The sequence below is a fragment of the Poecilia reticulata genome, chromosome 5, assembly GCF_904066995.2.
Source record: "Poecilia reticulata chromosome 5, P_reticulata-male-v2, whole genome shotgun sequence".
NCBI classification, from domain to species: Eukaryota; Metazoa; Chordata; class Actinopteri; order Cyprinodontiformes; family Poeciliidae; genus Poecilia; species Poecilia reticulata.
Window position 1 is genome coordinate 23,118,845 of NC_088834.1, and position 13,595 is coordinate 23,132,439.

Consider the following 13,595-nt stretch of genomic DNA (forward strand, 5'->3'; position numbering starts at 1 on the left):
TCAAACAGTGACGCTTGTAGATATGGATTTGGTATAAACAGTCATGGAACTAAATAGCCTTGCTGGAAATATTACAATCTCCAGTTTTGACTTTTGTTTCTTAAAACATATTCTCTACCTCTTATCTCCTTCGCTGAACTATGTCTCGTTTTCTGCATGGACTGTACTCCATAGTCTGCATTAACGAACCAGAACAGTCGGCGACTTAAAAAAAAATATTGGATCTGCTCATTGCAGAGTAAGATTAACTCATTTCTACAGCCTCTGTGATTTCCTTTCCAGCAGTCAATCTGTTTTCTCTTTCCCTGCCGAGCCTTCCAGTTCTTCCACGTCATCCTCATTTTTCTTTCTTTCTTTTTTTTTTTAAACTCCCTCTCCATCCTTAAAAGTGGAGGCAGTCGTTCTCTCTGCAGCCTTCTTGTTGAACTCCCCCGTACAGGCAGCCGGACCTCTCTGGAGCTGACAGACATGAGGCTGGGACTGACGGCTCTCCTCTGCTTCTTCAGCGTCGTGCTTCAGTGCGACTGCACTCCTCCGACCTGCTACTCCAGAGCGCTTAGCCTGAGCAAAGAGATCATGACCCTGCTGGACAAGATCCACATTTTCTACCGTACCGTAAGAGCGCTTTACTGCAGCAGTGTTCATGTTAGACCTCAGGCTTTGACTTTGTCTAATTCTTAATTGCTGTGTTGTTTGGTTTGTAGAAAGCGTGTGCTGAAGTTCTACCTGTCATCCACATTGATGTCCATGTAAGTTGGAAGAACATCTATAGAGGAAACCCGTGTTTTTTTTTTTTGTCGTTGTTTTTGTACGTATAGCATTATGGGTTGTTTCAGGTGAACATGATTGATTGTCAGATGAGACGTACGTTCAATTAAACTGTTTGGTTGTTTGCATCAAGGTTAAAACACCTAACTAAATGAAGATGTTTGTAGTTCAAAAACATACCATTATCTCTCTAGAACGCATGCATCACCAACAAACTGCGTGACTTTCTCTACGTGGTGCTGAACCATCCCAGCCAGAGCTGCAGGGAGAAGCCCAGAATGGTCGTGTTGAAGCGGAAAACCCAGAACCTGTACAGCATCATCACCAGAATCTGTTACCGAGTGAGAGCCTCTCAGCTGTGTTTTCCCTACTTTTTAGCCGGAGCAGCTCGACCAAACGTAAACTTGCGTTTTTTTTCTGCTGTTTCGTCGTAGGACCTGGTGTTTTTCACAGACGACTGTGAGGCCATCGACACCGGACGCAGCAGCCCAAACCTGGCTGAAGACAGACTGCAGCTGCTGCAAGAGGACAGATGAGACGGCTCGCACTCATTCACACAGACATATACCTTCGTAAAAAAATCTATTGTATCCAAATGTAGAGCAGCAAAAGCAAGCATATAACACCGAAGACGAGGCTGTTTGAACGTCCTGCATGTTCGCTGGCTGAGGGCCGGGCGACCGGCTGCATGTCGGGGGGGACACGTGTGGTCACATTCCAGCAGCAAGCGGAGAACTTTCCACAGGAAATTAGCTGAATACCAGCCATGCCGATGAAAACCTTCAAATAATAAACCAGTACAAGGTGCTTGTGTGTGCAGCGTTGACCTCTGCTTCTTTACCGGGGCTGATCAAAGGTTTGTGTGGAATAGGCTGTGTTACTGGGAGCTTCACAGTAACACAGCTGCGATGTTTACAGGGTGGCCTCCTGCAAACATTTGAGGGCTTCGACATGGACGCCGAACATGTTGGAGAACAAATGGAGTTTCTTTCCTCTTTCTTGTACTGTTTGTATCTCTCTGAATGTTCTTGAATAGATTTAGCATCTAAGGAGCTGTGATGTTTCTGCTACTTTGTTATTGTGAATAAGAAGGGCAACGACCTTTCACATAAACATGTATACACTCGCAATCAGTAGAGGTTGTTATTCTTTTTCAAGTAATTAAAAAAAGTTATTTTCCGACCAGTTTCCATGTCCGTGCGTTCTTTCCATCGTTCATGCCTAGGTGGGCCCCATATGGGGAAAAGGAGGGCAGACCAGATGGGTCCCATATGGGTTTGTCCGCGGGTTCCACGGTGGCCCCACATAGGTTTGCCCATGTAGGGCCACAGCCCACATGGGCCCTACATGGTGGTGGGCCCACATGGGTTTGCCCATTTAGGGGGCCCTAAATGGGCAAACCTAGGCATGCTGGCAGGGGGGGGGATCTCTAAAGTACACACCTCCATTAAAATGTGATGTTTTTGTTATGTAAAACAAAATCTCACACATAAATCACTTCAAAACAAACAAATTGATTCAGACTCAGTAGCTGTACGCCAGAGACTTGTGGGATGTAGCTCCTATTTTTGCTGCCAAAATGTTTGGCACAAAAGGAGAAAATTATAAAACGGCACAGAATCAAAATGACCAACTCTCATCTGATACGCAAACAATTAAAAATAACTACATTTATAACTCAGTCTTTACTTTATTGCTCCCTCAGCTGAGTTAGTTACTTTTCATACCCCTTTGTATTTGTGCCAGTCACTACGACATCACCCACTAGCATGCGCTACAATTTATGCTAATTTTAGCTCAGAGATAAAGAGTTTTCACTGAAGTTTCCTGATAATGCGCTGGTTTGTGTACTGAGCTAAAGTGCAAGAATAAAAGGTTTTCTCGCCAGGATATTGTCCAAATTGTTGTATCAGGTCCCCGAGAGATGATTTCTCCACACTAAGAAAACAGCAGATTTCTCCTTGGATTTTTTTTTTCTAAAATAGCTGCTGTGTTTATCTTCTTTAGCTCATGAGTGTTTTATTCATCAGCTCACTCAGGGGCTTGTGGTCAACCAATAAGTGGAGCGGACTGGTTAAGGTGTAGGTGTAAATCAGGTTTTGGTGCACAGAAGATCAAATTCTCCTTTGGAAAATGTGAAACCAATGAAAGAAACAGCAAAAGGCGTTTGGTTTGACAAAATAGTTCAAGGAGATTTTCTGTTGTTTACATTTGAGGAACATGTTGCTCTGGCAAGAACGTGAGAGCTGTGTTAAAATGCCGGCGACAAATCAGTCAGATTGCATTTATTCTTCCTGTCTTTGAATAAACAGTGGAAAAACCAATGAATTAACACTAAATGATGTAAATGATAGGTTTAACCAGGGGCTGGTTTAAACAAACACAAGCATGGTTGCATCTGCAATTTTGTGAACAGGGGCCATTAAAATCTCATCAAAACCTTCTTAAGTGTAACAGCTCTTTTTTTTTATTTTGCTTTTAAATCATCTGGTTGTAAAAGGTACCCAGTGATCCAAAATAGACTAACTTTAGCAGGCACGTGCAGAGGGGGTGGCTGGGGGTGCTTGAGCACCTGCCCTTTTTGCTCCTTGCCCCCAAGTGCCCTTTTGGTCAATTTTTATTTATTTATTGTATTATTATTTTCTAAGCACTCTTGTGACACATAACATGTACTAAAATTATTATTATTTTATTTTATTTTTTTGTCCAACAAAAAACGCCCTCTGGTCACCTTGTTACCTTTGACCTTTTTGCACGTGACGCATGACGCAGTTGCCTCTCGCGCAGTGAGTTAAAACCTGATCGGCACATGGCCTCCTTTTGAGCAATATGGCTGAAAATAACATGCCCAAAATGAATTGAATGTATCTCAAGAACTACAGAGTTTATTTTAATTGTTTTGGTATCAAAACAAAGGCAAGACCCTAGGGAACATGTTACAACTCTAAAAACCATCCTGCCTGTTACTGAGGAAAGTGTATTAATATGATAAACAGCAGAAATTAAGAAAAAAATCAATTTCCGCCTAAAAAAAACCACTTCAATCTATGAATGCTCCTTTCAAAACATGCAGTGAAAGCCAAAAAAAGTAGCAACAACAGTACACAATCTGACCTTTTACTGTGCCAAGTTTCATGAAAAAAAAGTTAATCATATGAGTTTTAGAGAGGTGCTTCTAGATAAAAATCTAGGCGGACCTTCCAAATGAGCCATTTTGGCACAATTTGTGCCATTTGAACTTTCTTAGTTTTTATTTCTGTAGGGTCTGTTTTAATCATTTATTCTTTTCATATAATAAATTATTATTTATCATAAATAAGTAATTACATCTAATAATTGTTTTTGGGGGTTCTTTTGAAAAATCCACATTGCATTCATTCATAAAAAGAGAAAAAAAATAGACAAATTGTAATAGACTGAAAATGGACCAGATTAACTCACAATAACACTTCAAATAGAATTATATAACAATGAAAATGCAAATAGCAATGAAAACTAAGTTGTCAAAATGATATGATCAAAGTAAAAACTAATATATCTCATAATTACATTACAATAGCTGCGCTCTGCGCTCTGTGCGTAAAACCTCCCAATTCCCCATTCATTTTTTCAAAACTACGCGGGGCAGTTTCTCGGGAACCCATTGGTCAATTTTGACGATTGACATGTCGTTCGAACCGTCAGAGCCAATAGAATCTGAGGGCGTTGACATTAATACGGAAACTAAAGTTATTCACCAATTACAGCTAAAAAAAGGCATGTGACGTAAATTGACCAATTTTCACCCGGCGTAACGTCAATCCCCATAAAACACGGAAATGCCTCTGCGCCTAACCAAAAACCATTTGAGATGTACTCAGGGAAAAGGGATTATCGGACCAGGTGGAAATATTTACTCTAATATGGATTATGACCACGAAACGGCAAAGGTAGGACTGGATTTTTGATTTTACCTTCGTGAAATGAGCTATTTCTGTTTGTCTTCTTTAGCTGCTGGTTCATTGAGTTTTGCACGTAGCGTGGTGACTCTAGTATTGTTAAAAACCGCAGAGCTTCGGCTTTACTCTGATTAATAGTTTTTGTACATCGGGCCTCCTTGCTCTTTTACTATTGCGTTTTTTACCGGGTGTGCCTCGTTAGCGTCTAATTGCGTTTCTTTTTATTAATCTGCTTAGTGTTCAATCTGGGTGTTGTTGAGGAAGAAAATATCGATCTTATCATTTAGAAGAGCTTTTTCCCTTTATGTGGATATGCAATATGCCTATATTGATAAATGTATAGCATGTGTTTTTAATTGATCTTGTTGCGGCAAGCGCCGAGGACCCAAATTTGGGTCCTCTAGCGACGGAGACGTTAAGGCGGCTAACTGGAGCTCAACGTAGCGAACGTTCCAGATTATGGTAAATAAAAAAAACCGTTTTTGGTGAATAAAGTGAAGTAGACTTGCTGCTTGTCAGATGACTGAAAACGTTGAAGTATCGTTTCTGCTTCAGCTCGGAGTCGCGGTTTAAGCAGAGAGGTTATGAAATACAACAGACACTGACAGGCCTCTGCGTCTGCCTTTCTCTGAAGAACTGCTGAGCAGGAGGAGACAGCCAGGTGAGGAGAAACTGTTCTTATCTATTGATTCAGTATTTTTATCATGCAGACATTAGGCTGTTGTTGGTGTGCTATAAGCTAGCTGCTAGCTAACGACTTTGCTAGCAAAGCTAGATAACTAAAAGCTTCTCCCCTGTTATCTTTAATGATATCAGTCATTCTTTAGTATTTATTATGCAATAAGGGCACATCCAAAACCGATCATCTCCATAATGGTTATATGTCCGATCTTCTAATTTCCTTTGCTGCATAATGTACATTTCATTTATTCTGGCGTTAGGTAAATGTATCTTGAAGGAAAATAACACTTAAATAAAAGTCCAACAAGGATATTCATTTAGAATTAAAAATAACTCACCCTGAATTACCATGATGGATGTAATGAATGTAATAAAAGTGACATTAATGAAGGGGAAAAAAACTCAACCCAGACTTTAAGTTTAGGGTCTGGTTCACAGAGTATGAAGTAAAAAACTTTTTCCCAATTATTCAATGGGGGAAAAAAAACTAACCTCAGTTAAATAAAATAAAACTGTAATCAAAACTTTTGGAATTGTAATGATTTCTTTTTTAAAAAACAAATCGTTTTGTTTAAAAAACTTTTTAATTAAATAACTAATTTTTGTCTTGTGAACATAAAAAGTTACTTGCCAAACAAACTTTTATTTGCACACATCAGAAATCTTTTATTGCGATTTTGGGCCCTGCCCACGACATCATGTGAGAATCACAAGCAAAACTTTGAGTCACAAACAAAACCTTTGAATATTAAGAAAAGATTTCTGACATGCGCAAATAAGTTTGTTTTGCAAAAAAAAAATTCACTTCATGAGACAAATGTGTGATTTAAATGTTTAAAAAAGTTTTTTAAGCAAAACTCAGTAGGCTTTTCTCATGGTGACATTCATTAACAATTAAATATTTGTTTTAGTTTTTTTCTTTTTTCTGCAGTTCCACGTTAAAGTTTGATGCAACTCTGCTTTCCTGGATGGACCGTCTTCATCTCCACTGCAAGTGCAGCAAACAGCCAGCTGTTTTATAGTGTAATTATGTAAATACAAAATATGTCTGGTGGTCTAGACATTTCTAGACATATCTTGCTAAATTGTGGTTTTGAATATTGCAATACTTTCCTATAACAAAATAGACCTGCAGAAAGAAATTACTAATAAAATATCTTACATATGCATAGTTGTATGCTCTATGTAGAGATTCTCCTTAGCTTTGATTGTATATCTCACAATTTTGTAATTTATCATTGTTTATTAAACTTTGAAAGCTGAGCCCCTTTTTGTTAATATTCTGTCCTAAAATACGGTTGGATGTGCCCTTTTTTTTTTTTTGAGCACCTGCCCCTTTAGTGGTCTCTGCACGGCCCTGAACTTTAGTGCTTGGTATAGTTTGACATTTGTCCTGCATGGAAAAAATGAAGAAATCTTTTAGAACAAAAAAATCGTATAAGCTTTTTAACTTTTGTTGAAATGCCTCTCAATTTCAGCTCTTTTTTTTTTAGGAGTCTATCAACATCCCACTTATGGACATTATGAACTCTGCCTTCCCAAAGTTCTCCTAAACTTTGGGAGACTGTGATTGTGATTGTGATTGTTGATTTCAGTCCTATCCTTTGCTGGCCTCTGCTGGCGGAACTGCGTTATTGCATTTCGATTCACGGGAGAAGGTATGAGTCTGTTCTGGGCAAAACTAACACACATGGCTTATGGCTTTTATCTGCTGGTTCCCTCTTGTCATGATTTTGATCTATGGGAGTCCGAATCGACCCTAGGCATATGCAAATGAAGCTGCTGCTTATGGCCTCCAGGCCACCAGGGGCATCCCATAAATTTGTGAATCTTAGGCATAGATCTCAAATTTTTAGATTTGTTTATTGATATAATGAAATGTAATCTTTACTTTGTGTTTGAGCTCAGATTTCCCACAAATACAGCAAATATTATCCCTGATTGATTTTAAATACATCTTACTGAAGCCATGTTAGCTTTTTGTAATGTTCTTAACATAACAGGAAGAAGGCACTTTCCAGTCCTCTCATCATCAAGATCTCTGTGGATAAAAGGAGCAGCTGGATGATCACTCTGCCTGTGATGTGGAGTCAGGCCCTTCAGTGTGTTTTCTATCTTGAGCTTTTATGTTCTCTGGTCAGTTTTACTTCCTTGAGTTATCCCCTGCCCACATCTGAGTTATTCACTTTGTGTCTCCCAGGTCAAACTAGTGCATAAAATGCTTTCATATTAGACCTCTAGAGCAACATCCTCCTCGTGACATTAACTTGCTTGGAAAACTCACCTTCTCCACTGATGTTGTCTGCAGTTCTGCTCCCCGCTGGTGTTGCCACATGCCCACTCAATCAGTTCTGCTTCTCTCTGAAAGAACCAAACCTTCCCCTGATGCCCCAGGTGCAAGGATCATTCTCTCCTCCTCCTATAATAAACCCACCATCAGTATCCCTGAACTGCTAGAGAGTCGTCTCCATAGACAACACTCTAGAAAGGATTCCTAATCCTCTGCTGCATATTCTGGTCGAAGTCTGTCAAAGGTCCCCAGAATACATCTTTAGACAGAAAGAGATCCATTTAGAACAGAAGGACCCAGGTTTGTGGAATGTGTTGCCTCCATTTTTGGTGCTGTTTTGAATCTGTTAAGTGTTTAAATGAACCAGCTGGAGTGTCATGTTGTGCAGTAGTAGAGTGGTGAGGTAGACGCAGTGGAAATGATGGTTTAATGAAGAATTAAGCACTAAATCCAGGCAGCACAGGTGAGCAGAAGGCTAAGAGCTCAGACACAGGTAGTGACTGGTAACTCAGCTAGAAAGAGTGACATCAGATGAGGACCTGACGGCAAACAAGAGAAACAGGTGGATTTAAATACTCAGAGGGTAGTCAAGAGAAACTCAACCAACACAGAAACCTAAATAAACACACAGAAAACTCAAATCATGGAGCTTTTAACTAGATTTTTGCTGTTTGATTTTCAATGTGTTTTGTCTCTACTTTTATGTTTTTTTTGTTATTGTCTTTTTACACCTGTTTAAAATGTAAATCACTTTGTGGTTTATTTGAACTATTCTATATACTTTCAAATAAAGTTTACTTAATTACCATTTACTTACATGGTCGCACATTTTTTTTTATTGTAAATGAACCACTTACCTTTTTCATCCTTCGTCACAAATGGATTTCTGCATTTTGGTCAAAAAATGTATCATTGATGTGACAGACCTCTTTTCCGATGCCACCCTGGGCAATAGCCCACATTGCCCATTACACAAACTGCTGGTGGAGTGAGTGATGCTTAAGCTGCTTTAAAAGATTTTGACCTCAACATATTGGATTAACAGCAATAAATACAAGAGCTAAAACAGTGGCTGCTATCTTCATCCTCCCTAGAGTACTCTACCACCCATCAGTTTAACCTTTGGTTATCTGATGCTAATATTGCTGCAATGGCTAATAACCAAACGATATTGATATTATATGTCTACCTACCCTTTGGACACCAGGAAAAAACAACCACATAGGTGACATTTCTTTTCTGTTTCAGTTAAACTCCACACATCTTCCCAAATCACATTAACAAAGGCAACCAGATAACAATAAGCATTGGCTATCCTTTTCAATAACGGTATGTTAAAAAATTACTGACATCAAATATCAATGGCAATTCATTGCGTGTCCTGATGTGACCTTTCACAGTTTAAACACACATTCAGATCTACTTTTTACCAAATGAGCCACGATTTATTGATTTTAAGGTACCTAAAGTTGTGAAATCCTAAGAAGAACGTGTTGGACGACCCGATTACTAAAAACAAGGATACTTTCAGCTGAGTCGGGTCTTTAATAATAGGAACTATTCAAGTGTCACAGTGTTTGTTCTATAATAAAGACTGAATCATCAGTTCACTGATGCCATTTAAAAATATATACTAACATTCCAAAATTATCTGATTCAATACTTGCATCATTGCTTCTGCTGCTTTGTCTGATTGGCTTCATTCCTCAATAATTCACGTGAAAATTTTCATTCTGACCTGAGTTTCCATGGTTATGTTTCACCACTGCAGTCTATCCCTTTAGCCAGTTTGAGCTTATGGAGACTTTAGGAATCACACAGTTGATCCACTTTTTAAGAGTTAGAATCGTGAGGGCTTTCAGGAACAAGTAGAGTTGCAGTGATGGTCTTTTGGCAGCAGGGTTAAGGTACTCGGATCGATCAGCAGATGGTGCTAGTCAACCAGGTACCACACTGGAAGAAGAATTGATCACATGTTTAATGCTTCAGTAGCTTAAGACAAGACTTTATTGATTATTCATCCTCTCTGACTATGAACAGTGCCTTGAAAAAGTATTCACATCCTTTTAAGTTTTCCACATTTCACCAGTCAATCATGACCTTAAAGGTATCTTGCTTAAATGTTGATTAGTAGACCAAGACAAAGTGCTGCATAGTTGTGAAGCAGATTGAGAAATATGCATGCCCTGTTAACCCTGGTGCCCCTAATTAAAATCCATTGAAACCAATTGCCTTCAAATGTAATGAGTTAAAAAAAAATCCACCCATCTATAATTCCTTCTCAGCATAAACACTCTGAAAAACAGTAGTGGTAGTAACAGGCTGTGGGGTTTATTACGGGATGGTCAGGTCACCACATGAAGGTGATTCATCCACTTAAGATCTGAAAAATTCTGAACACGTTTTAGAAGCACTATATAGTTGAGAGAAATCATTGTCAAATTTTAGTTCTCCGATATTTAGTCTTTCATCAGTTGTTCGATGCTATTGTCCATATCCAGAAGGCAGTTTGCCATATTGAAAACTGTCTGATGGGAACAGAAACCGAGTCACATCTGCTCCGTGAAGAATCCCTAGAATCCTTCAAACCAATTTTTACTTTGCTCCAAGTAGACCCTGCTTCTGATCCATCATGTCTGAACTCCTCGCAGCTATAATAAACTGACCCTGAAAGGACCAAACTGTTAGTCAGCACCATGTGGCTTATTGAGAAAACCTGCCCACAGTGCGCTCATAAAGCCTAATTGCTGTTCTTATTAATCATAATTATAGGGCAGCACAATGCACCTACTCTTAAAAGCAAAACTAGAACAGAACATTAAAACCGCAGGCGGCCGTGGCAATGTAATGTTCAGGTACTGCACCCAAAAACACCCCAAATGCTGTGCAATCAGTAATCATTCTCTGCTTTGTTAAAATAAAATTCCCTTATAAAGAACACATCACAAACTTATTCACATTAAAGTAGCGGCCATGCAGTTTGAGATTCCGATTCTTTTATAGGGCTTTCAGGCAATTTTCCATCACATTTAGCGCTTTTATTGCATTTTTTTAGAGAAGTGTTGCCTCATTAGTGCGCATAAGGAAATGTTTCCCCCAATAGATGACCGGCACATTCTCTACTCTGTTTATAATAATTGTGCTCGTCAATAAACCAGGCGATTGAGAGGCTGTGTTGTGGTAAACAATGTTGTCCCCCTGCATACACTAAATACACCTTATTAGGCTGCTGTTTTATATACTGATAAAGGCTAGGAGTACGTTTTCAGAAAATCCAAAGCACTAGTGACAAGACTGAGTGTTCATCTTATCTCGCTGTAGAGCCTTGCTAAAGTCTCCCCCTCTAACGTTTTCACTCTTAGTGACACTAAAACCAAAGTTTCATCTAAAATGTTGGGATTTTAAGTAAAAAGAATATATGGTTTTGAATGTTCTTATAAAGAAAATCAGGCTAAAGAGTGGCATTTGTTATCTATTCATCCCACTTTACTCTGGTAGGCCCAAATAACTTTCAGGGTGATCAAACCGTACTTGGATTAAAGTGGGTGATTAGTTATTCTAGGTTGGTTTTGTTGCTTTTTTTAAGATTTTCCAAAAAATAAAAAAAGTTTCCACTATCCTGCTACTTTTAGAAGCATTTCTGCACCAGAATCAAATCCTGTCACAACCTGATGTACCCCCATAGAACGATGCTGCCACCACCATGTTTCACTATGGAAATCAGGGGTATAATGTTAGTTTTCCACATGTTATTAGATGAAATGTTACATTTTTGTGTCATCTGACCACAGCACTTTGTTCCATGTGTTTGTCGTGACAAACTGGAAGTCAGACTTGTGACTTTCTTTGAACAGTGGCTTTCCCTCTTGCCACTTTTTGATTTTTGGCAGCTTATCAATTGGGCTTTGACTTTTTCTCTGATGTTTACAATACAGTGCAGCCATACACTGATCTGGCAGTCATGTGTTTTGTGTTTCAGAGTCTTTTTGGGGGGTTTCATAGCATTTAGCGCTTTTATTGCTATTTAGAGCAACGTTGTCTCAATAGCAAGGGACATATCACGTTGTTCATATTCTTCCTCCGCTAAAGACATCTGATTTGGTTTTGGCTTACTTAATGATGAATAGTACATTTAATTTTAATGTAGTGTGGAAAGATTTAACAAATTCGTCGTTGAAAACTGTGTTCTTGTCTCTGCGCAGCACAAAAATGACTGAGCAAAGTCAGACGAGCGCAAGACATGTCAACCTTTCATGGCATGGAGGTCAAGACGGTGCTGCCCTCTAGTGGTGTGCATTAACTCATTTTCTCATCATTGCAGAGAGGTTAAGTTTTTGTCAGCCTACATAATATAGACCAACATATCCTGTGTAAAATAACTCAGGTAGCGTATACACGTGAAATAATGAAGCAGCCTAGGTGATTGTGTATTAATGTTTATCAATAATATATTCATCCGCGTCTAAATTGCCCCTAGGTGTGACTGTGTTGCCCTGCGACAGACTGGCGACCTGTCCAGGGTGACCCCCGCCTCTCGCCCGGAACTTTAGCTGGAGATCGGCACCAGCACCCCTCCCGACCCCACTGAGGGACAAGGGTGTAAGTAAATGGATGGATGGATGGATGGATGGATGGATGGATGGATGGATATTCATCCGCTTAAATGAGGTTTCAACAGCTGAATCACAATCACGCAAAAAAAAAAGTAGGTCAATTTACATCTCTCCTTATCTCTTCTTTTCTCTCAGAGCTGACTCCATGGTAAAAAAAAAAAAACAACAACAAAACAAACAAAAAACCTACTGCGATTTTTCATTTCTGAAAACATGCGCTGCGATATTGCTTTACATTCCCGTCAAAACGTCAACATCTGGTTTTCTGCAGGAGGCCAGGTTTTATTAGCCTCCTCGCTTTTAGTGGAGAGACATCCGCAAGAAATTACCGATGATGGCTATCTTTGGGCTATGATTTATCACGTTCATGTGGCGTTATTATAGGTTGCATGTGGCGCAGGACAGGCGTGTAGTTACACGCATGGACATAAACAGAAACTTTCTTTTTTTTTTTCAATTCAAATGATTTCATTTTTGCATTATAAGTAATTGTATTAATTATATGGGGCTATTTTTGCTTTTAGGAAATCGTAATGAGATCAAAGAAGGTTGCATATATATGTATAATAAAAAATAATAAGTGTGTTATGGAAATAAAATGAGCCTGTAACGAACTCGTGGTTCCATATGCGTGTTTACGGCTGCAGTGTATCTTCTGTTAATCTGCCTGTGGACAGAAGGTGGTGGTGTGGGATCTGTCATGGAGGAAGCCGGTCGTGAACCAGTGAAAGGCCAGTTCTTTAAAGTAATGCTGAAAAAGAAATACCCCTATGATTTAAAAAAAAATATATATATATATATATATATATATATATTTAGAATTTTATTGATATTTGTATGTTATTTCGTATAAGTAAAATCACTAAATATGATTTTACAGTGTAATAAAAATTTGAGAATATGGTTGGTCTTTCAAAAGTGAAGCCGTTTCGTACCTCTCTGATTCCATTTCGTACTCATAAAACGACACCCACTGATTTTATATTGCTTTATTCGTGATTAAGCAGTTGGGATGAATTGAAATTTTTTTTCCCCTCAAAAATACTCAAATATCACTTAATCGCACATTTAAAGCCGAATTATTATTTCTTTTCGTATGAGACTAAGCGTAGCTTATTATGACCGAATTTGGGGTTATTTGAGTCATAGTGAGTCATACATGTAATTGTGTACAGTATTGGGCCTCAAAGTGAAAATTTGCTTAGGGATCATTAGAAGTTCTTCAAAAAAAAAAGAGGAAGAAGGTAAATCTCAACGGTTCATTTGATGAGTTTCTGAAAGAAATGTGAGGGCTTGCTTTATTTG

At 38.8% G+C, this 13,595-nt stretch overlaps 1 protein-coding gene and 2 long non-coding RNA genes across 3 annotated transcripts in view; all 3 read left to right on the forward strand.

Moving 5' to 3' along the window:
• Window positions 1–19: 19 nt before the first annotated feature.
• Window positions 20–1,953, forward strand: LOC103464960 (cytokine-like protein 1). The gene is made up of 4 exons (XM_008409398.3): window positions 20–615; window positions 705–749; window positions 963–1,109; window positions 1,203–1,953. Exons 1-4 carry the CDS (start codon window positions 469–471, stop codon window positions 1,302–1,304), a joined length of 441 nt encoding a protein of 146 aa, XP_008407620.2. The 5' UTR covers window positions 20–468; the 3' UTR covers window positions 1,305–1,953.
• A 2,952-nt stretch (window positions 1,954–4,905) lies between these two features.
• On the forward strand, window positions 4,906–5,788 carry LOC145551732 (uncharacterized). The gene is made up of 2 exons (XR_014087619.1): window positions 4,906–5,168; window positions 5,262–5,788. It is a non-coding gene; the product is annotated as an uncharacterized LOC145551732 (long non-coding RNA).
• Window positions 5,789–11,324: 5,536 nt separating this feature from the next.
• The window catches only part of LOC145551731 (uncharacterized), a 28,484-nt gene continuing 26,213 nt past the window's right edge, over window positions 11,325–13,595 (forward strand). The window contains exon 1 of the long non-coding RNA XR_014087618.1: window positions 11,325–12,276. This is a non-coding gene — a long non-coding RNA (uncharacterized LOC145551731). The remainder of the gene's footprint in view (window positions 12,277–13,595) is intronic.